This window comes from Rhinatrema bivittatum, chromosome 6 (assembly GCF_901001135.1).
Source record: "Rhinatrema bivittatum chromosome 6, aRhiBiv1.1, whole genome shotgun sequence".
Taxonomy (NCBI): Eukaryota; Metazoa; Chordata; class Amphibia; order Gymnophiona; family Rhinatrematidae; genus Rhinatrema; species Rhinatrema bivittatum.
Window position 1 is genome coordinate 160,122,524 of NC_042620.1, and position 22,954 is coordinate 160,145,477.

At 43.6% G+C, this 22,954-nt stretch overlaps 1 protein-coding gene across 1 annotated transcript in view; it reads right to left on the reverse strand.

The window, feature by feature from the left end:
- MYO1B (myosin IB) overlaps nucleotides 1–22,954 on the reverse strand; it is a 367,758-nt gene that overhangs the window by 339,314 nt on the left and 5,490 nt on the right. Inside the window, 1 exon segment of the mRNA XM_029606086.1 lies at nucleotides 11,690–11,805. Coding sequence (XP_029461946.1) covers nucleotides 11,690–11,805 — 116 coding nt within the window.

Below are 22,954 nucleotides of genomic sequence, written 5' to 3' on the forward strand. Positions count from 1 at the left end.
TGAGAGACACTTATACACCAAGCTCAAGATTTTATATTTAATTCTGCTCACAATAGGGAGCCAGTGAAGCTCTCATAAAAATTGCTGTCACACTGCCCTTTGTGGTCTTTCCTATTTATTTATTTTATTTCTCATTTCTTATATTCCACTCATCAGAAACCAGATCTGGCCAGAGTGGTTTACAATAAAATACAATAAAAATATGAAATATATATAAAGTTCAGGAACAGATAAAATACAACAAGCTAGCTGTGATATTCTGGAATAGTTGATGTCATCTAAGCATGTAACTTGGCAAAACCAGATAGACTGGATTATTGTAGTTTGCTGAATTTATCACTGTATGGGCAATAGGGTCAGTATGAAATCATCATCATCACATAAAACAAAGATACTGGCCCAGGGCAGTGCTTGCAGTTCATAGGCGCTCCCCTTTAAAAATCAATTGGCCAGCCGGTGCTCTAGGCATTTCAATTCTTACCCCCCATGCTTTGCAGGTGAAAAGTATGTGGCATAACTCTACAAAACAAAGTTATGGAGATTTCAAAATGGAATCTCCATGCCTACTTTTCCTGGCCTATCCTTGCTCCTCCCCCAGCTCCACCTCTTTTCCCATAGAGAAAACCAGCGTGCAGAGTCTAAGTAGTTTTCTTTGCAGACGAAAATTCTCAAAGAACCGAAAGTAGACATTCCTTTGCCAGCAGAGAATCCCCTTTGGAAACTACCCCCTATAGTAACAACTTACATGCCCATTGGTTGCCACACACAACTGCAGACCCTGATCTCACTAAGAGCCAAACACAGGAACCATATTTCCCATAGACAGCAAGTTTATTTGCAATATATTTATTTCATGTCCATGTGGGTGTGTCTGTGTCCTATACAGTGTCCTATCAACACCACATTTTCTGGGCATGTCAGGAGGACCAAAAGGAGTCCTTCACTGGCATTTTTTTTTCCAGATCAATGCAGTCCATGAAAAATGTGCCCACAACTGTCATCCCCAAATAACATTCTTACTTTGCATCTGTTCTGCAACCAATCCACACCAAATGTTTGTCACATGTCTGGAGGGGAGAGGGAGGTGCACAAGGATCAGGACCAATGTTCTAAATGTTTTGTGAGCTGTATTCGCAAAACAAGTTCTTGTATGCATCTTAGTGTACAAATCTGTATGTAATGTTCTTTGAAGCATCATTCTATTTCTATTTCCCTTTTCTGGCATGTACGTGCATGCACACACAGCTCCCAGGGAGCACTGATCAGAACAGAGGCATTTTTGAGGATCCACATATTCCACAAATGCACACACACAATTATGCCACTTAACAACATTTTTGCAATTACAATACCTAATAACGTTTTAGTTTTCCATCCAATCTACACCAAATCTTCATCCAGATTCTAAGAGGGGTATTGCTTTTGGATCTATGCATTCCCGAAAGATGAGTGCACACAATTAGGTCCCCTAATGAACTTTTTGTTTTGGCATCTGATCCATACAAAACTTTTCTGGACATGCTAGGGCAGGGGTAGGGAACCCATGGCTCGCGAGCCAGATATGGCTCTTTTGATGGCTGCATCTGGCTCGCAGACAAATCTAAATCAGTGTGTCGCCACACTTTCCAGTCCCCCGCTGACCCAGCTGCTCCCTGGTCCTCCTCCGCCCGGGCTTAAAATGCCGTCAGCCCGGGCGGAACGCGGCAGAATAGCTGGAGTCGGCGGCACCAGCATACTCTCTTCTTCCCCCCCCCCCCGCGGCCCAGAAGAGGAAGTGGTGAGCATCGGGTGCGTGCACGGGAAGAAGAGACCACGCTAGTGTGGTCAGCGTCGGCCCGAAGAGCAGAAGAGAGGCGTGCAGAAAAATGAAGAAGAACGTCAACCCCTGCGGCCGATGGGACTCCTCCTCCGCCCGGGCGGAACGTGGCAGAACAGCTGGAGTCGGCGGCACCGGCATGGTCTCTTCTTCCTGCCCCCCCTCCCGCGGCCCAGAAGAGGAAGTGGTGAGCATCGGGTGCGTGCGCGGGAAGAAGAGACCACGCTAGTGTGGTCAGCGTCAGCCCGAAGAAAAGAAGACTGTGCAGCGCGGCTCGGAGGAAAATGAAGAAGAGCTTCAACCGCGGCCGATGGGACTCCTCCTCCGCGAGGGCTGAAAATGAAGGAGGTTAGCGTTGGGAGGAGGCTGCTGCTGCCGCGAGTTCCCGGGGTGGGGGTGGGGAGAGAGAGAGTGAATGAGCGAGTAAGCATGTGTGTTTGAGATTGCATGTATGTGAATGATTGAGAGCTTGTACATGTGAAAGAGAGTATGTCTGTGACTGAGAACCTGCCTGTGTGAGAGAGAGAGAGAGCATGAATGTAAGTTTACGATTGGGAACCTGTATGTGTAAGTTTGTGATTGAAAACCTGTTTGTGTGAAAGAGTATGTGTGTATGATTGTGTGTGAGAGAGATCATGTGTATGTATGATTAAGAGCCTGTGTGTATAAGTAAGAGAGAGCATGTGTGTCTGTGAGTGATTGAGAGCTGGTTTAGGTGATGGAGCATGTGAGTATGTGATTGAGAGCCTGTATGTAAATGAGAGAAAGAGAGGACATGTTTGTAAGCATGTGAATGAGAGTCTGTGTGTGAGAGAAAAAGACAGCATGTATTTATGTGATTGAAAGCCTGTGTGTGTGTGTAAGCGTGAAAAGATAGACAGCATGTGTGTATATGTGTAATTAAGAGCCTATATAAGTGAGAGAGAAAAAGCATGTGTATATGTGAGTGACTGAGAGCATGTGTGTATAGGTGTGTCATTGAGAGCCAGTGTGAGAGAGTGCGCTGGTATGTGACTGAGAGCGGAGAAAGTTCCAAGCAAACCACCCCTCCTCCTGCTAATTCAGAACAATCTCAGGACACCTGAATATCAAAAGTTCCCAGGTATGCAGAGCAAAAAAATTGTTTTTATCCTTATTTTTCATTACTGGGTCTTTGTGTCTGCTATTTTGAAATATTTTGTTGGTATCTGGAAATTTTTTATATGAGTTTTTAATTATTGGATATTCCACTCATCAGCTGTTTTGAAATATGTTCTTTTTGTTAGTACAGTTTTACTGCTGATGATTTTATATTTCTTGACTTGTTTTATAAGGATGGGTGATGTTTCTTTTTTCCTTTGTTACACTGCATACAGAGACTCTGGCTTGTTGCAGTTTCCAATTCAGTTTTTTCTGCATGCTTCTTGTTATGCGTTTTGGTCTCTTTATTCTATGTTAGGTGAGGGTCAGCACGTGATTCAGGTGAGGTTTTCTGCTGGCGTGTAGTTTCTGTGTAGGACTCTATAGCAGCCTGACTTAGTCCGTTTTCCTAATAGGAGATGTATTGGTGTCTTAAAGCCTGGTGTAATATTTTCAGAGACTTATTGTACTTTAAAAGTGTGATTTTACATAAAATGCACACATTTACTTGTATTTAGTTTTAAACATATTGTATGGCTCTCATGGAATTACATTTTAAAATACGTGGCGTTTATGGCTCTCTCAGCCAAAAAGGTTCCTGACCCCTGTGCTAGGGCATCTACAAGGATCAAGAAAGGGGAGGGTTTTTGGAGAATCCATGTGTTTGATGAATGTGTGTCCTCAATTACACAACCTAATAACTTGTAGGTGTAGAGACTCCTTGGCCCAAGCCTAAGCCCTGAGTTAGCAGATAGGAGAGGAAGGTACCATTTGCAAACGGGCACCTCCTCTGAGGTTGCCGAAATGATAAGTTCCTGCTTGCATGAGTATAGGTGTGAATTTTTTGGTTAGACTCCGAAGGAGAAGGAGCAGTTTCTTCTGGTATCCCATCTCTGCTTCCAGACACCATGGTCAGAAATAAACAAAACAGGGGAAATATGCACCCTACCAGTACACAACTTGGGGGTGAGAGAGGAATTGGATTCAGATGACAGCTAATACTGGGACCTGACTTGTCCTGTTTGGAGTACTGATACACAGATATCAAGGAAAAAGTGCAGGACTGCTTCTACGGCCAAGTCCAAAAGCAAACCACATTCAAGCAGCAGCATTGTATGAATTATCAAGGCTGCGCACCATGTAAACATGTTGCTAGTAACATAAGGCTTGGGGGTAATCTGCACAGAACAGCAGTTACTACGGTAAGAAACTTGCTGGGCAGACTGGCTGGACCATTTGGTCTTTTTCTGCCATCATTACTATGTTACTGTTTAAGGTGGTGTTTGCCTCAGGCTTTGGAGGAAGTGATTTATTTTTCTGGAAGTTCATTTTTGGAGTTGTGTCTTTTGTGAATCCTGGGTCCTGACTCAGGGAAGGAAAAGCCCTACCTTGGGAAGGGCAGAGGTAGAGAAGACCTGCTGTACTCATCTCAGCCTATGGAGGGCAGTGGTGACTCACTGCGAGAGAGACCTCTTGGCATTTTTAAGAAGAGTTTTGCCTTTTGCCAGACCAATGCAGAAAGGTACATTCTGGTCAATGCACAGCTTTGCCTGCATTTGAACTCTCATTTTGTGAGCATAAACTTTACTGCTGATGCAGCAAGGAATTTTATGCTCACAAAATGAGCGTTCAGAATGGGAGTTCTGCTTAACATTCTCACGTGGAAATCCCATGCAAATGAGGGTACTAAGCAGTACTCCCTGATGCAGAGAGGTGAATTGGCCAAACAAGGATTTTCTTAGCGCTGGAAACTTAACTCCAGGGTCATAGATGGAGTTAAGTTTCCAGCGCTATTATGCTGGCACTTAAAATCTGTAAAAAAAAACAATTTTTTTTTTTTTTTTGAAATGTCAAATACACTTTGTGGATAAGTACTGTGGCAGCCCACACCAGATAGCCGGATAAGTCAATATTTATTCAGCAAAGCGACAGCGGCTGCCACTGCACAATCTGCCTGTCAGGAACACTCCTGATGCATTAGCAAATCATTAGCTTGCTGCATCGGGAGTTTAAAAAATTTAATCTGAATGTTAAAACTGTGTGCTGAAATCCAGTGCGCAGTGAGTTAACCACCAAGATTGCTGCATCGACCTGCAAGTTTGGAAGAAAGTTTTATTGCCACACTTCCTAACCAGCAGTTGGGCAAAGGAGAAAAGCCATCCTTTTGCCTTACTACAAGATCTTTCAGACACAGAGATCCAACTCTATCTGCTATTTTGAGGAGAGCAGGAGTATGACGTCTGGAGACCTCCACTGGAGCCTGCACCCTGGGAGAAAGGATGAGGACTGGTTTTTGGAGATCTAGAAGTATACCTGGATCTCAGGTACTGTTGTGGAAGAGATCCCACCACATTTGGGATAGCCCTCACCCACCTGGGACATTTATCATTCCAAACCCTAGAGGCTAAAAATCATCTCAGGATCCAGTGCAGGAGATCTTTGAGAAAGGAGTAGGGATTGTAGAACTGAGCTGTGTGCCATCATTTTCTGTGTTTCTATGACTGAGAAGAATTCTGCAAGTACTGAATCTCATCTGAATTGAGGGACTATGGGAAGTAAGTTTTGTGCTATGCTATTCAAGCGAAGATTTGGAGGAAAGTGTTTTGTTGTTTCTGTAGCTGCTAACTCAATGCTGTGAACCCTAATACTGGAAAAATAAAAGCTTTCATGTTTGATGGTACCTTTATCCCAAGGTGTGGGTTCATGAGATAGAAGAGCACGGTTTAAAGATTTGGGCTTTCACGGGGTACAGTCAGAGGGGGTCACAAAAGGGAAAGAAGTGGTCTGATTTCTACTTCCCCTTCCAGGTGAAGACATACAGCCCTTGCCACCAGACCAGACCATCTACTTGACCACGGTTTTGTTTTCAAACCCACAGAGACTGCTGCTTAGCTCCCAAACAGGCATCAGACACTATAAAATCAAAAGACAGCTTCTGAATGTTGTTTAGCAATCAAAGCAAAGTTCAGAATACTTTCTTAAAAAAAAACAAAAAAAAACTTTTGTTGAATTCTACTGCACAACAGAATGAAATGCCATCTACCAGAAGTCTCTCTCTCTCTTTTTTTTTTTTTTTTTTTTTTAGAGAAGTATGTGATCTTTCAAACACATACCTTTAGCATAATTACTTAGGGAATCTTGCAAGTTGCACATTTTTTTCGGTCTTTTTTAGGAACACATATCTTGTGATTTTTCAAACAATTAAGCAAACGAGGAAAGTATTTGGGCAGTTCATCTGTTCAACATAAATTATGCTTTTGTGTGTCACTGCTACTAAAGACGGCCTCCAAATTTCATCCCTCTGTTAGGCAACCAGGATTCCCCACGCTTCAGAAATATCCACCATGCCAGTGCCCTTTCACCCTTCAGTCCCGTGCTTTCAGAATGTTCAAATTCCAGAAAGGTTTCCACAGAATCAGTACTCTGGCTCCTTTTATGATTCAACGGGAAACCTTTATAAAACAAGAGCTTAATAGGTTCTTGCCACAATGGTAACATCTGAAGAAAGAATCTATGTCCTTTCAAGAACAAGTTCATGCACTGTACTACCTTTGGATTATACCTAATATAAGGTGCCACAGACTACCAAAAATCCAGTTTGCCACAATAAGTTATACTTAGTGCATTTTCCCTTTTTTTTTTTTTACTTTTCACAGAATATGACACTATAAAGTTATTCTCTGACAGATGCTTTAAGATTTTGTCCATGTTATCTTGTTAAATACAGTACCTCTGGTAATCTCAAACAGGGCTTCAAAAATACATGCAGCTACTTGCCTCAGGGGGCCTTGATTTTTCACTGCTGGCTAGAACTGCCGAGGAAGGGGCAGGAGCCAGGCGGTGAAACCAGCAAACACCCCGCCGCTGACAAAAAGCAGTTGTACACAGGGGTAGAGCGGTAAACACACACACCACACTCATTAACAGGAAATAGCAGTGTGGAGGAGCAGGATCACAGGGAAATGACCCTCCCAACTGACCGGAAACACACAGTGCAGAGGAGCAGGACCCAAAGAAACAACCTCCCTCCACCAACAGGAGGTAGCAATGCCATGCAGAAGAGTGGGGCAACGGAGAACACCCCCCTACACACACACACACATTGCCGACAAGAAGTAGCATCATGACACGGTGAAGGGAGCCACATACGTGAGAGGGGTATAATGCCGGGGAATGGGTTCTGAGTGACGGAGGGAGGGGGTGAGTAGGTGTGAGGAGATGCCAAGGAAGGATTCCAAGAGGGAGAGGTGGGTGGGTCAAACTTGGCTGCCAAAGAAGGGTTTTGAGGAGAACAGGGGACAGCAGGTAGGGAGGATGCCTGAAAGGGGTTCATAGCCATGCCATTTGTCTATAGACTGTGAGACCTTGATCGATGATCCATAGACCTTGATCAATGAGGAAAAAAGACTACAGGACAAGAGCTTGAGGAAGTAATCTTTTGCAAGGGATAAGAGGGACTGGAATGCCCTTCCGGAGGAAGTGGTGAAGTCCAAAACTGTGAAGCACTTCAAAGGGGCGTGGGATAAACACTGTGGATCCATCAGGTCTAGAGGACGCATATAAAGAGGAGGCAGCAAAACACTGCACGGAGCGGCAGTAGCCACAGAGGCATTCACGGAGCGGGATGCCAGTGGCCAGTGGTTGGTGTTCCACCTTCACGGAGCGGAAGGATGGAGGGCTGCCATCTCCTAATTAAAAAAAGAAAAAAAAAACAAAAAAAAAACAAAACAAAACAGGGATGGGTTCATGGGCTATAGGTATTACCAATTATTAGGCTTTTCAATATTTGATGATAGTTAATGTGACTTTCAAGGCATACTTCACTTTCAATGCATATCCAGCATAGCTCCCTGCTTCAACGGCAGGTGAGAAGAAAAACTAATACTTCACGCATATCCAGCATAGCTCTCTGCTTCAACAGCAGAGAGCTATGCTGCCCGCTTACCCAACTAATCAAACTTAATATTTCACTTGGAAGAAGCTCCATCACTGTTCTATACATTAATAGTGGGGGTGAAAGGGAAATAGAACCTAAGGTTACTAAGAGCCAAGAGAAACAAATAAGTATGAGAAAAAAGAAGTGTGAAGCTTGCTGGGCAGACTGGATGGACCGATTGGTCTTCTTCTGCCGTCATTTCTATGTTTCTGTGTTTCTATGGACTTGGCAAGTGTACTTGTTCACTGGCAAGCAAGTCCTGGACAAATTTCTCAATCCCTGATCATAACTAGGAATTGAAATCCTGAGAATGTAATATAAAACTTGTTATATTGTGTGTGCTGGAGGGGGAGGGGAGATTTTTACAACCACACAATAACCAAGAAACAGGACTAACCATAGCGATACAAAAACAGACAGTGAGCCAAATAGTAAATTCATACACAGGACACTGAACATTAGACTACAAACTCTCAAACCTGCAATTTTCAGAGCTTGTCTTAATTTTCTATTATTATGCACTTTTTGCTCTAATTTTGTTTTATAAAAGTATGATCAGGATCTAGGCCAGGCCATTGTTTGAAAGCTGGAGAAAATCTACCATACACTGAAACAGTTACAGACTATTTTCTAATCAGTGATCATTAATCAGATCATGTCCTTTCATGTTGGATCCTTGAAAACAATACTTAAAACGGAAACTCACATGTCAGGTTGGTTGCCAGAAGAGTCTGAGCAAGCTGGAACTTGCTCGAATCACTATCCACTTATATGGCGCAACTCTTCTTTGAAAACCTGCCTGTCTCTCTACCATTATCTGCACATTAAAGATAATTGGCTTCATGGTCAAAGTCACTTAACATAGCTGTATTGCAGGCTGAGAGAGAAATGTCAACCACCACCTGCTCTTGATTTGCTCTCTCACTGGACTTTTAGGTTCCTGGGATGACGCTGGGATGTCAACCAATTGTAAAAGAAAAAAAAATCACATTACCCTACCAATTACTGCAGCCAGACATAGCACTACATACTTTGTGAATATCTCCACTGCAACACAAATGGTAGAATCTAAATCACAGATATTGTTGCCCTAAAAAGACTTACTTTATTTCAAAGGAAAATGGGCAAATAATGCAGAATGGGATCATACTGATCATATATGGACAGCAGCCTTGAGATGAAAAGAAAAAATGGAAGAAGATAAAACTACATTCTCTCTCTTTTTTATGCATTATTTTGTGTGTATATGTGTGTGTTTATTTAAAGTTACCTCATATTCAAATGATTACAAAATTGCATATTTCAGAATAATTTCATGCTGCACCTTTAATAAATAAATAAAGCCTATTCAAAAAGTTCCAGGCAGGAGATGAACCAGAAATTAATTAGAACTTCTTGGACAGGCTTCATTAGGGTTACATCCAAAATGGTAACTCTTTTCATGCTTTAGCAGTACCTGCCTGTGCCTATTCTATCACGCACAAAACTCAACCAGCTCAGGTCTTGACATCACAACCGAAAAAAAAAAACCAGAACAAAAATGCCCGACTTGTATGTACTAGGCTCTTGCTGCAAAAGCCACATGCATTCTGCCAAAAATCATTCCTGGGATTAGAATTTCATATTGAGCATTTTGGTGTCACGGCTCTGAAGCAGAGCCCCTCAAGTAGAAAGGCAATGCAATTTGTCTACGTTATTTGTTGAGCTTTTTGCAAAATACTGCCCACCTCTTATGACTTAATTGTGCATGTAGCCCTATCCCTCAGCATTACCAGGCACTATACCAAACATTTGAAGGGTAATTTTACAATTGCTTGCATAGCAATAAAGTTTCCCTTTGTGCTGTACATGCAGACTTTAACAAGTATTTTCAAAGTAAACTTACGCGCATGCTTTGAAAATCCTCTGATAAGTGGCCGAATGTGTCCACAAATTACATAGCATGAAAGTTAAACCTGCTCCCAATGTGGCATAACTTGTGCAGGGTAACTTACACACATGCATTTTTGACTGTAAAATGTGCATATGTCGCAACTCTGCTCAAACTCCTCACTCTTGGTCACCTTGCATTAACCCAGCATTCTCTGCTCTTAGCATGGGCCTAGCGCTGACCCTAGAAGGGCTATGCAGAGCAACCAGAGAACTACCTCTTGTTCTCCCCTGAAATTGAATTCTGGTGATTTGGTCAAAAACTGTGAAGAACTATGTGTGTTCTGAGGGCTGAGGATATTCAGAGGCTTATACAAAGGGAAATTCACTGTAATGTAGGAAAGAAGGGGGGGGGGGGAGGCAATTTTCCATTAAGCTCATGAAGAGAGGGACCCTCAGCCTTCTCTGCTGAAATTATCTTGTGTTGTCCAGTGAGTTTGTCTAGGCTTTGTTGGAATGTCTCCTAGAAAACTGCTTCTACAGCGCTGAAGATTTCGTAATTCACTGCTACTGAACTCTCTCTGGCACCTGTGGAATAGGACTTTATAAATATTTTCCTGCACCAGTGAATAAAGCAACCTTTGCTGGATTCTGGTTCCTTTAATTTCATGTGGCTGGGGCCTTTCGGTAACCGTGAGCTACCACGTGTCTTCCTACCATGCCTGCCAACTTAGTTCTAATCTAGAGGGTGCCAGCTCAGAGGGGTGCGGGTCAGCCCTGACCAAGGGAGGTTTTCCCCTCAGGAGACCCACTACTTAACCAAGAACCCATTAACCAGGGTAGGGCTTGGAACCCATCAACCAACCACTAGTTACATGCAAAATGGGGAAACTCTGACTTCCATACTTATTAAGGAATTTTATCCATTGAACATTTTAATGGCAGTTAACTCTTAACTAGTTGATTAACTTAAAAAGCAACAATTTAATAGAGCAGGAATTAGAACCATTTTTTCGCTTAGAGTTTTCTTTTCTGCAGTGAGTCTGAAACAGCACTGTACTCTTTTAGGAAAAAAATGATTAAAAAAAAAAAAAAGCATCAGTAGTTCTTCTGTATTTTTATATTCCGAGCTTCCAAAGCATTGTGCTTTTTATTTAACATAAGGTTATCATTGCTGATTATACTCAACCCCAAATTCCATGCTCAGCTTCGCATCAGAAAACTTTTGAAAAAGTTGTGTGTGTCTTATTTCCTGTATGTCCAAAAGCTCCTTCAAACTTTCTATTTCACAGTTCCACATTCAAACTTACAAAGTGCCCAAAAAACTCACAACTAATTATAAATAAAATAATCTTGCCAGACAGTTCGAAGCCGCTACGTAACACTCGTCACTGTGACATCTTTCACATCTAAAGTTTGTTCTCTTTTAATCTAAGTTCTGTAAAAGAAGACTGAGTTTCCCCGTCCCCCCTTTCTCCTCTGTTTATTATTCATTTTATATTCCGCGTAATCCATCCATTCAGCATGGATTTCAGATTGTTTATCTGGCCATTTACCTACAGCAGCGTCTGATCATACAGTACATTACTTTCCTACGGTATATTGGCCTTCAGGTTCTATTTTTCGCTGGATACAAACTGCCAGTACAGATGTTACAGCTACTATTACCCACCACTGCCAAAATAACATTCCAATGTACAACATTAAAGCATTAAGGGATCTACACCACCTCTGAAATACAGCATCTGCTGAAAAGAAATAACTTGGCATCCCTCTTCAAATAAACCCTGCAAATAATGCTTTGTAATCCTTGAGATGATAAAAACAACGTAACAGATACTACAGAGCTCCCCACCCCCATTGCCTTGGGATTTAAAAGAAAAAAACAGTTGAATCCATCTGCTACTTTGTTCCAGTCCAAAACCCGAACCCTTCGACTCTGTACTTACATGTGAGGGCTTAGTTCATAGAAATTCCTGTTTCTGTAGTCTTCGACTTTCTCTGGAGTGTAAATTTGCAGTGATCTGTATGGGTTTACCGATATAACCACACTCCCAATGTATGTCTACAAGAGAAAAAAATAAGCAATAAGTGCGCATACGGGATTTCGGCACTCAATAGTGATCAAATTCTAACATACAGCACTATTGGACGTGAAACTGGCCTTGTGACTTGGAGGCATAGCTGCGCACTTCTACTCAGGGTCAAGCCTTCCATCTGCTGGTGCCACACTGTGCGCCACCGGCTTTTTAGAAAAGAAAACTGCCTGGATCTGAAGGGAAATAACTAACCAGCTGCACAGCGATTCATGACAGCTCATGGCTCACTTTCCTTTTCCTTTCAGTCTAATAAATTAAAGAACCTGAGTACCAGATAAATCACACCCCCTCCATTTTGATTTTCTTCCATGTGTCGGCAGCTTAAGCCAACTCATTGTGCCCCTTCACTCCCTGTTCTTGCTTTCTTCCTTGATGCTCCTACTACTATTAGAGATGTGAATCGTGTCCTCGATCGTCTTAACGATCGATTTCGGCTGGGAGGGGGAGGGAATCGTATTGTTGCCGTTTGGGTTTTAAAAATATCGTGAAAAATCGTTAAAATCGTGAGCCAACCACCTAAAACCCATCCCCGACCCTTTAAATTAAATCCCCCACCCTCCCGAACCCCCCCCCCCCCCAAATGCTTTAAATTACCTGGTGGTCCAGAACGGCGGCGGTCCGGAACGGCCCCCTCAATTGAATCCTTTTGTCTTCAGCCGGCGCCATTTTGCAAAATGGCCGCCGCAAAATGGCGGCGGCCATAGACAAAAACGATTCGACGCAGGAGGTCGTTCCGGACCCCCGCTGGACTTTTGGCAAGTCTTGTGGGGGTCAGGAGGCCCCCCCCAAGCTGGCCAAAAGTTTCTGGGAGTCCAGCGGGGTTCAGGAAGCGATTTCTTGCCGCGAATCGTTTTCCGTACGGAAAATGGCGCCGGCAGGAGATCGACTGCAGGAGGTCGTTCAGTGGCGGTCCGGAACCCCCCGCTGAACGACCTCCTGCTGTCGATCTCCTGCCGGCGCCATTTTCCGTACGGAAAACGATTTGCGGCAAGAAATCGCTTCCTGAACCCCGCTGGACTCCCAGAAACTTTTGGCCAGCTTGGGGGGGGCCTCCTGACCCCCACAAGACTTGCCAAAAGTCCAGCGGGGGTCCGGAATGACCTCCTGCGTCGAATCGTTTTTGTCTATGGCCGCCGCCATTTTGCGGCGGCCATTTGCAAAATGGCGCCGGCTGAAGACAAAAGGATTCAAATGAGGGGGCCGTTCCGGACCGCCGCCGTTCTGGACCACCGCTGGATCCCCAGGTAATTTAAAGCATTTGGGGGGGGGGTTCGGGAGGGTGGGGGATTTAATTTAAAGGGTCGGGGGTGGGTTTTAGGGGGTTTTAGTGTGCCGGTTTTCCTGCCCTCCCCCTTCCCCCGATTTACGATTTTTTAACGATAAATCGGGGGAATTGGTATTGTATCGTGGCCCTAACGATTTTTGATGATTTAAAATATATCGTACGATATTTTAAATCGTCAAAAAACGATTCACATCCCTAACTACTATTGCTCTTTATATTCCTTGTGCTTCCGTGAATGGCTGTATACACCTATCTGGCTGCACCACTGAATATGCCCAGCTATCTTAAAGTTAGCCAGATAAGTATATCTGGCTATCTTCAGGACAGCCCTACGGCATGGCCAGATGTGGCCCCCGAATTACGCAGCTAACTCGTTATGTGAATTATCCATCTAAATGGCTTCTGAATATCAGCCTTCCTATGTACATAAAGGGAAGAATATCATATGGAGTTCTAGATGCGATATCGTACAGTTTCCTCTTCAACATTTTGCACTGTATATGAGTTGTTGTTCAGTGTTTAGCAGGAACAAGGGTGTTGTCATAGAATACGTCAAGTTTCCAAGCATCCAAAACAATGCACTACAAACCATGCAAATGCTGCCTGGTGCTTGGGATTTCACAAGGTAGCTAAACTCATTTCCCCTTTATTCATCCTGAGGTCCTAGACCTTGTGTCACATTCAGCAACTGTCACCATCTCTTGCTGGTCTGCAAAATCCTACTAATAGGGAAAGTGACATCTCAGACACTACTCAAAAAAACAGTGGCTTCTGAAATTTATCAAATTGGAAAGCATTTCCAATTTAAGTCTCTTTTGGTACAGTTTAAAATATATTTCATCTTTCAGCAGCAAGAAAAAAAGTGCAGACTTTTTTGTTGTTGTTTGCACCAAATTTCCTATGTACAAGGTGAAACCAGCTTGCCTCTCTTCTGCCACGCCATGCCTAAAAGAAAACCCAGATAGCACTGCATATTTTCAAGCTTTGCTCCAGCGCTATGGAACAAAAGTTCTCCTGGAGGACAGAGAGCTTAACCAGCTCAGATTTCACAAGATAATTATATTGTGGCTATGTGAGGAAGCTTTTGCGTAGCCTGTTCTGCGTTGAGTATCAGGCCCCATTTCATTGTTGAGTACATGGATGGACAGAGACTGGATAATGGCTCCTATTTGACATTTGTTGATTTTACCAGGGCAGAAAAAGATGATTTGTATGAATTGTGTGTGCATCTATTGGTTTATTGTGGAGTGATAGGGTTGTGGATTAGGATAGAAAAAGAGGGGAAATGGATATTAAGGACTGATATTTTATTTTAGGCCAAATTCTATGCTACTTGTCCAGAGTTATACAGATGGAGAGGATGAGGGTTAGGTGCATTTTTTATTATGGGGATGAGGAATGGGTAGGTGGTGATTTTATTGTTGTTGTTTAGAAATGAGGATCAATTAAGATCTTTTATAATCTGCTATAGGGTTTTATCAGGCCTGGATTTGTCAATAGGCACACTAGGTCTGTGCCTAGGGCAGCAGAAATCTGGGGGGGGGGGGGGGGGAGCAGGTTGGCTGAAGATTTTCTGCCTTTTAGAGGACAGCCCTCTGTTTCCTCATCCAGCTCCTCTCCTGCAGGGAACAGGACAACCTGTAGTAGATAGAGCAAAGAGGAATCATTTTGAGGAGATTAGGAGGAGCTGACTAGAGATCATTGGAGGGTGAGAAGAGAGGCAGATTGATGAGAGGGGTCTCAGCTGGAGAAGGGGGCATATGTCTTTGTGTGAGAGAGAGAGGGGAACAAGGGTAGGAGCCATTGTTCATGTGTGTGAGAGAGTGAGAGAGAGAAAAGTGTATGTGAGAGAGAGAGAAAGATAAAGATGTGTGTGTGAGAGAGAGAGAGAGAGAGAAAGGTGTGTGTGTGTGAGGGAGGGAGAGAAAGGTGTGTGTAAGAGAGAGAGAGAGAGAAATGTGTGTGTGTGTGTGTGTGTGTGTGTATGTGCGGGTGTGACAGTGTTGCATTCGTACCTCTTCTCGCCCCTCGCTCCACCCTCTTTACCTTGGGAGCGACTCCCTTCGGCTCTGATGGACAGTTGCAGCCACGGCTTCTCTCTGCCTCTTGGTCCCGGTGTCCCCGGGCTGGCTTGACGCTACGGATCCACCATGTTCCTGATGATATAAGGGCGTGCGTGCGCACTCCAGACTTGTACCAGCAAGGGCTCAAACCTCGGGGGCGTCCCCCCATAGTGACGTCATCCATTTGCACTTTAAAAGGTCTTTGTTTGCTGACCTCTAACGAGTTAGCAAAGAACTTCAACTAGACTTGCTTCGGCAGTCCACGATACTTGCAACAACTATCCAAGTCAGCCTGGGGAATCTGTCCCCACTGCTCGGCCTTTTCAAACTTACCAGGCATACCCGCTCCACAGGGGCTCCGCTCTCTATTCTTGATTTCAGATTGCCGGAATACTCAGAAGACTCCTCATTGCCTGGAAACAATCGCGGTCATGAACACAGTGAGTTCTATTGTACATAGGAATCGGTACTCGCTCCATGAGGGCCTACATTCCTATAGCTCTGAAGACTCCCTTCCGTCCAAGATGTTATCGCAGGTAGGGAGATCGAGAGTTAGATTGGCAAGATTGCAGATAGGAACCGGTACTCGCTCCACGAGGGCCCATGTTCCTAGAATCCTTTACAGACTCTCTTCTACGCTAGAAGCCATTTCATTTACAGCTATTGTGAGTTCTTATTACAGACTGTGTAGAGGAACCAGTGCTCGCCTATGGTTCCTGTTCCTGAATATACTGAAGACTCTCTGTGGCATAGAGACCATTGCAGACATCTACTATTGTGAGTGTACCCTCTTGTATCCAGTATACCCTGTCTACTCACTCCTTCTAGTCTCTCTCTACAGCTCAGTGACCCAGAGATTACATTCCAGTATCAGAAGGACTTCAGCCCTATCGGACACCTCGACTCTCTACTGCCACCTCTGGTGGTCCAGCTTCCAGCTTAATAAAGAACTATTTGCGTTTACTTCATATTCTAGCCTAGCCGGTGGTTCCTCTCAGGATCTCCTCCTGGGGGTGCTGGTATCTGCCATCGGCCCAGGGATTCCCCATTTCCTCCTAGTGGTCATTCCTTACACTACTATCACTCTGTGGGAGACAACCACTACAGACCACTAACACCGCTCACGGAAGTATTATATAGACAACTACTTTCTCTTTCTTTGGGACTTGCCAGCAGCCTATATATAACAGATTGCTACTCAGTAGCGGAGGCATGACAGATTGCTATCTCAGTAGCGAAGAACAATATCCTATTGTTAGCTCCTCTCCTCAGAAGAATATCATAGAATAGATTGCCAACTCCTTTTCCCTGGGGAGTTGGTCCATAACAGCTTGCTACCTTCCTTTCTTACAGGAACATCTAACAGTAGTTCACTACAGATTACTAACTCTGCCCTCCTGGTGAGGTCAGCACTACAGATAGCTAACTCCTCCCTTTTGGAGGAGCAGATCATGACAGATTGTTACTCCTCCTCCTTTCAAGAGAAAAGCAGAACAGTTGCTACTCCGCCCGCCTGGCGGGGTGAGTGACAGCAGAGTGCTGACTCCTCCCCCCTGGAGGAGGAGAGCATTAACAGACAGAAAGAAAGTGGTGTGTGTGTATGTGTGAGAGAGAAAGGTGTGTGTGTGTGACAGAGAGAGAGACAGAAAGGTGTGTGTGTGTGTGTGTGTGTGAGACAGACAGAGAGAAAGGTGTGTGTGTGTGTGCGTGTGTGTGTGTGCGTGTGTGTGTGTTATAAAGGTTAAGATGTTAGAGATGGGATGCAAGGAGGCACAGGACCAGAGCACAGTAGGGATGCCTTTGTCCTCTCCTCTCCACCCACTGCAATTTGAATCCTCCCTCCCCTGACCTTGGATTCTATCCCCCAGATCCTAGAACCTTCTTTCCTTCCTTCCTACCTTCTTCTCTCCCTCCTCTTCTGCATCCCAGATTCCTAATCTTCCCCATCTCTAGCTCTCTTTCCTTCTCACACTCATCTCCTTTTCTCCTCCACCCCATTCTTGATCCTCCTCCCTCTTCCCAACCCTGAGGTCTCCTCCCTGTACTGATATTTAAGATCACTTTTCTTAACCCTATAAAAATGAAATAAATTATACTAAGTACAGTGTAAAATTACTTTATTTTTATAATGTAATATAAAAGATGGAAATGTTTGTCAATTTGCTTCAGAATTTTTACATTATTGCACCAGGATCTACCCCCAAGCTGCCACAGGAAACTAGGGAATTATGTCTTAGACCTTCTGTTCCCTGTTGTCAAACCTCAGTGTGTGGAAGAAAAGAGAAGAGGTGGGTGATGGGGGCAACAGCATCAACTAAGAACAGTGGGAGCACTGAGAGGAGAGGATCACCTTGCTGGTGGCTGAAAGGAATCAGTAAGTTTTTGCTTGGGACACTGTCTTTTTCAAAAGTATTGGGGCAAAGTTAACTATATGGGAATATTATTTAGTGTGTTTGTGCTTTTAATAGTCAGTAAGGCAGAGACTGTTTGTATTTTTAAATGGTCAGTCAGTAAGGCAGCTAGTAAGCAGTAGTTAGTGTGTTTATTTTTAAAAGTCTGTAAGGCAACTAGTAAGCAGAACTGAGCGTTTGTATTAAAAAAAAAAAAAGTAGCCAGAAGCTACAAATAAGCTAGGAGCAGTGTATACTAGAGATGTGAATCGGAACCGGAATCTGTTCTGATTCTGGTTCCGATTCACATCGTGGCTTTTTTTTCGTCCGGCCCAATCACGGTTTTGTTTATCGGCTGCGCCCGAGCCGATAAACAAAAAACCCACCCCAACCCTTTAAAACTAATCCCTTAGCTTCCCCCATCCTCCTGACCCCCCAAAAAACTTTTTACAGGTACCTAGTGGTCCAGTGGGGGTCCCGGGAGCAATCTCCCACTCTCGGGCTGTCGGCTGCCACTAATAAAAATGGTGCCGATGGCCTTTGCCCTTACCATGTGATAGGGTATCCGTGCCATTGGCCGGCCCCTGTCACATGGTAGGAGCACTGGCTGGCCCGTGCCATTTTTAAAGATGGCGTCGGCCATCCAGTGCTCCCTCCATGTGACAGGGGCCGGCCAATGGCACGGATTCCCTGTCACATGGTAAGGGCAAAGGGCCATCGGCGCCATTTTGATTAGTGGCAGCCGACGGCCCGGGAATGGGAGATCGCTCCCGGGACCCCCACTGGACCAGCAGGTAGCTGTAAAAGGTTTTTTTGGGGGTCGGGAGGGTGGGGGAAGCTAAGGGATTAGTTTTAAAGGGTTGGGGTGGGTTTAGGGGTTATTTTTGTGTGCCGATTTTCCCGCCCTCCCCCAAAATGATAAGAGAACCCCCATGAACAATTTCATGGGGTTTTCCTATCGTTTTGGGGGAGCCCCCGATTTCTGACGATTTTTAATATAATATCGTATGATATTTTCAATCGTCCGAAGCCCGATTCACATCCCTAGTGTATACCTAAGTAAAAAGGTTGAAAAGTTCAGTTCAGTTACTCCCCTTGGAAAAGTGTTGAGGTAGTGTGATTTGGTTTGATTAGGTACCAACATTTGATAATCAAGAGAGCGGTGAGTCACTCTGGCTAACTAACTGAAGTAAGACTGTTTGGATTTCCCAACCCTCCCTCCCCTCGCCCACCCACCCCTAGCTCATCCTTTAATTTATAGGCAGGTGTCACTTTCACAAAATAAAAAACACACAAAAAAAAACCCAACAAAAACTTTATTGAGCATTTGATCAGTTCCTTGTAGGCCACTACCAGACATATAGTGAATTCACTAATATATTTAAAGGACATTAATTAGACACATTCCTACTCCCATAGCAACCTAAAACTTAACTAGGAACTGAACAAAATTGAGATGAAGGCAGCAGCCCAGCAGCAAGAGGGGGGCTTCCCAATCTTTTGCATCGAGTTTCACATGTATGCTTTTTTACCCGTCGGTGACAAGTTGCACATGTGCATGCAATGCAAAGAGCTCCTGGCTCTCAGAGAACGAGTCCGATCTCTGGAAGCTAGAGTGGCAGATCTGGAGGAGCTGAGGCAGACAGAGAGGTATATAGATGAGACCTTCAGGGACATAGTAGTCAAGTCCCAACTTCAGACTGGCTGCCCTGGTGCTGCCTTGGAGGAAGAAGGTCTCATGATTTGAGAGCATCAACCGGGTGCAGCAGGAAAGGATCCTGTAGCAAGGACCTGCTCTCCAGGTGATGCCCGAGGATATCTCCCCAAGGCCTACTGCCCAGGAGGGAAGGGTTAGGTCAGCCGTCATAGTTGGTGATTCGATTATTAGGAATGTAGATAGCTGGGTGGCTGGTGGGCGTGAGGATCGCCTGATAACATGCCTACCTGGTGCTAAGGTGGTGGACCTCACGCGTCACCTAGATAGGATTTTAGACAGTGCTGGGGAGGAGCCGGCTGTCGTGGTACGTGTGGGCACCAACGACATAGGAAAATGTGGGAGGGAGGTTCTGGAAGCCAAATTTAGGCTCTTAGATAGACAGCTTAAATCCAGAACCTCCAGGGTAACATTCTCTGAAATGCTCCCTGTTCCACGCACAGGTCACCAGAGGCAGGCAGAGCTCCGGAGTCTCAATGCGTGGATGAGACGATGGTGCAAGGAAGAGGGATTCAGTTTTGTTAGGAACTGGAGAACCTTTTGAGGAAGGGGGAGTCTCTTCCGAAGGGATGGGCTCCACCTTAACCAGGGTGGAACCAGACTGCTGGCGCTAACCCTTAAAAAGGACATAGAGCAGCTTTTATTTATTTATTTATTTCCTATTTTTTTCTAGACCGATGTTGGTATGAACCTTCACACCGGTTTACAATGTTTCTTTACAATAAATTCAACATAGCATACAATAATTCATAAAAACACAGAAAACAATCCTAAAATCTAACTTGCAACTAAATATACATTAAAACTCTAATTAAGAACTGAACTATATGCATAACTAATAAAATAACATCTTAAAAATTAAAATAAAGTAAAAAGTTAAACATAATTAATAACATATCATAATAGATTTCTAGCTGGCATTCACTTGAAATGCTTGTGCAAATAGCCAGGTTTTCAATGCTTTCTTAAACTCTTTCATATTACTCTAGTCTTAATTCAATAGGTAATGCATTCCAAAGACCTGGGCCTGCCAAAGAGACAGCCCTTTCCCTGACGGAAGTAAGTCTGGCCGTCAAGATAGAGGGAATGGTGAGAAATCCCTTTCCAGCCGAACGCAAATTTTGTTGTGGTGTATGTATGCGCCTCCTTGCATCCCATCTCTAACATCTTAACCTTTATAACACACACACACACACACACACACTCACACACACATACATACACATACCTTTCTCTCTGTCTGTCTCACACACACACACCTTTCTGTCTCTCTCTCTGTCACACACACACATACACATACCTTTCTCTCTGTCTATCTCACACACAAACACCTTTCTGTCTCTCTCTCTGTCACACACACACACCGCTTTCTTTCTGTCTATTAAACTAGAACAAAGGGGAAAGCCGACAGTCGCTCAGCAGCACATGGTTCGGAGAGAGGTATCTTCAAAGGATACTAATGATGCATTAGAATTAGGGCATCCCGACACTGAAGTTCCAATAATAAGAAAAGTAGTCCAAGTGCCTGTAACTAAAAACTCACCTGAGCTAAAAAATTCTAACTTATCCCTATCAATTAAAAAGCAGAATGAAAATACAAACAAAAAACAAACTTTGAAATGTTTGTATGCTAATGCCAGAAATCTAAGAAGTAAGATGGGAGAATTAGAATGTATAGTAGTGAATGATGACATATACTTAATTGGCATCTCAGAGACATGGTGGAAGGAGGACAACCAATGGGACAGTGTTATACCGGGGTACAAATTATATCGCAATGACAGAGAAGAGCACCTGGGAGGCGGTGTGGCGCTTTATGTCCGGGATAGCATAGAGTCCAACAGGATAAACATCCTGCATGAGACTAAATGCAAAATTGAATCTTTATGGGTAGAAATCCCTTGTGTGTCGGGAAAGACTATAGTGATAGGAGTATACTACCGTCCACCTGGTCAAGATGGTGAGACGGACAGTGAAATGCTAAGAGAAATTAGGGAAACTAACCAAATTGGTAGTGCGGTAATAATGGGAGACTTCAATTACCCCAATATTGACTGGGTAAATGTATCATCGGGACACGCTAGAGAGATAACGTTCCTGGATGGAAAAATGATAGCTTTATGGAGCAATTGGCTCAGGAATCAATGAGAGAGGGAGCAATTTTAGATCTAATTCTCAGTGGAGAACAGGATTTGGTGAGAGAGGTAACGGTGGTGGGGACGCTTGGCAATAGTGATCATAATATGATAAAATTTGAATTAATGACTGGAAGAGGAACAGTATGCAAATCCACGGCTCTCGTGCTAAACTTTCAAAAGGAAAACTTTGATAAAATGAGAAAATTTGTTAGAAAAAAACTGAAAGGAGCAGCTACAAAAGTAAAACGTGTGCAAGAGGAGTGGTCATTGTTAAAAAATACCATTCTAGAAGCACAGTTCAGATGTATTCCACACATTAAGAAAGGTGGAAAGAAGGCAAAACGATTACCGGCATGGTTAAAAGGGGAGGTGAAAGAAGCTATTTTAGCCAAAAGATCTTCATTCAAAAATTGGAAGAAGGATCCAAGAAAAGAAAATAGGATAATGCATAAATGTTAAATGTATGACATTGATAAGACAGGCTAAGAGAGAATTTGAAAAGAAGTTGGCCGTAGAGGCAAAAACTCACAGTAAAAACTTTTTTATATATATCCAAAGCAGAAAGCCTGTGAGGGAGTCAGTTGGACCGTTACATGATCGAGGGGTTAAAGGGGTACTTAGAGAAGATAAGGCCATCACAGAAAGATTAAATGATCTGTTTGCTTCCTTTGCTTCGGTGTTTACTGAAGAGGAAGTTGGGGAGTTACCCATACTGGAGAAGGTTTTCATGGGTAATGACACAGATGGACTGAATCAAATCACGGTGAACCTAGAAGATGTGGTAGACCTGAGTGACAAACTGAAGAGTAGTAAATCACTTGGACCGGATGGTATACACCCCAGAGTTCTGAAGGAACTCAAAAATGAAATTTCAGACGTATTAGTAAAAATGTGTAACCTATCATTAAAATCATCCATTGTACCTGAAGACTGGAGGATAGCTGATGTAACACTAATATTTAAAAATGGCTCCAGGGGTGATCCGGGAAACTACAGACCGATTAGCCTGACTTCAGTGCCAGGAAAAATACTGAAAAGTGTTCTAAACATCAAAATCACAGAGCATATAGAAAGACATGGTTTAATGGAACAAAGTCAGCATGGCTTTACCCAAGGCAAGTCTTCCCTCACAAATCTACTTCACTTTTTTGAAGGATTTAATAAACAAGTGGATAAAGGTGAACCGGTAGATATAGTATACTTGGATTTTCAGAAGGTGTTTGACAAAGTTCCTCATGAGAGGCTTCTAGGAAAATAGGTGGCGATGTCCTTTCGTGGATTGCAAACTGGCTAAAAGACAGGAAACAGAGAGTAGGATTAAATGGACAACTTTCTCAGTGGAAGGGAGTGGGCAGTGGAGTGCCTCAGGGATCTGTATTGGGATCCTTACTTTTCAATGTATTTATAAATGATCTGGAAAGAAATACGACGAGTGAGATAATCAAATTTGCAGATGATACAAAATTGTTCAGAGTAATTAAATCACAAGCAGATTGTGATAAATTGCAGGAAGACCTTGTGAGAC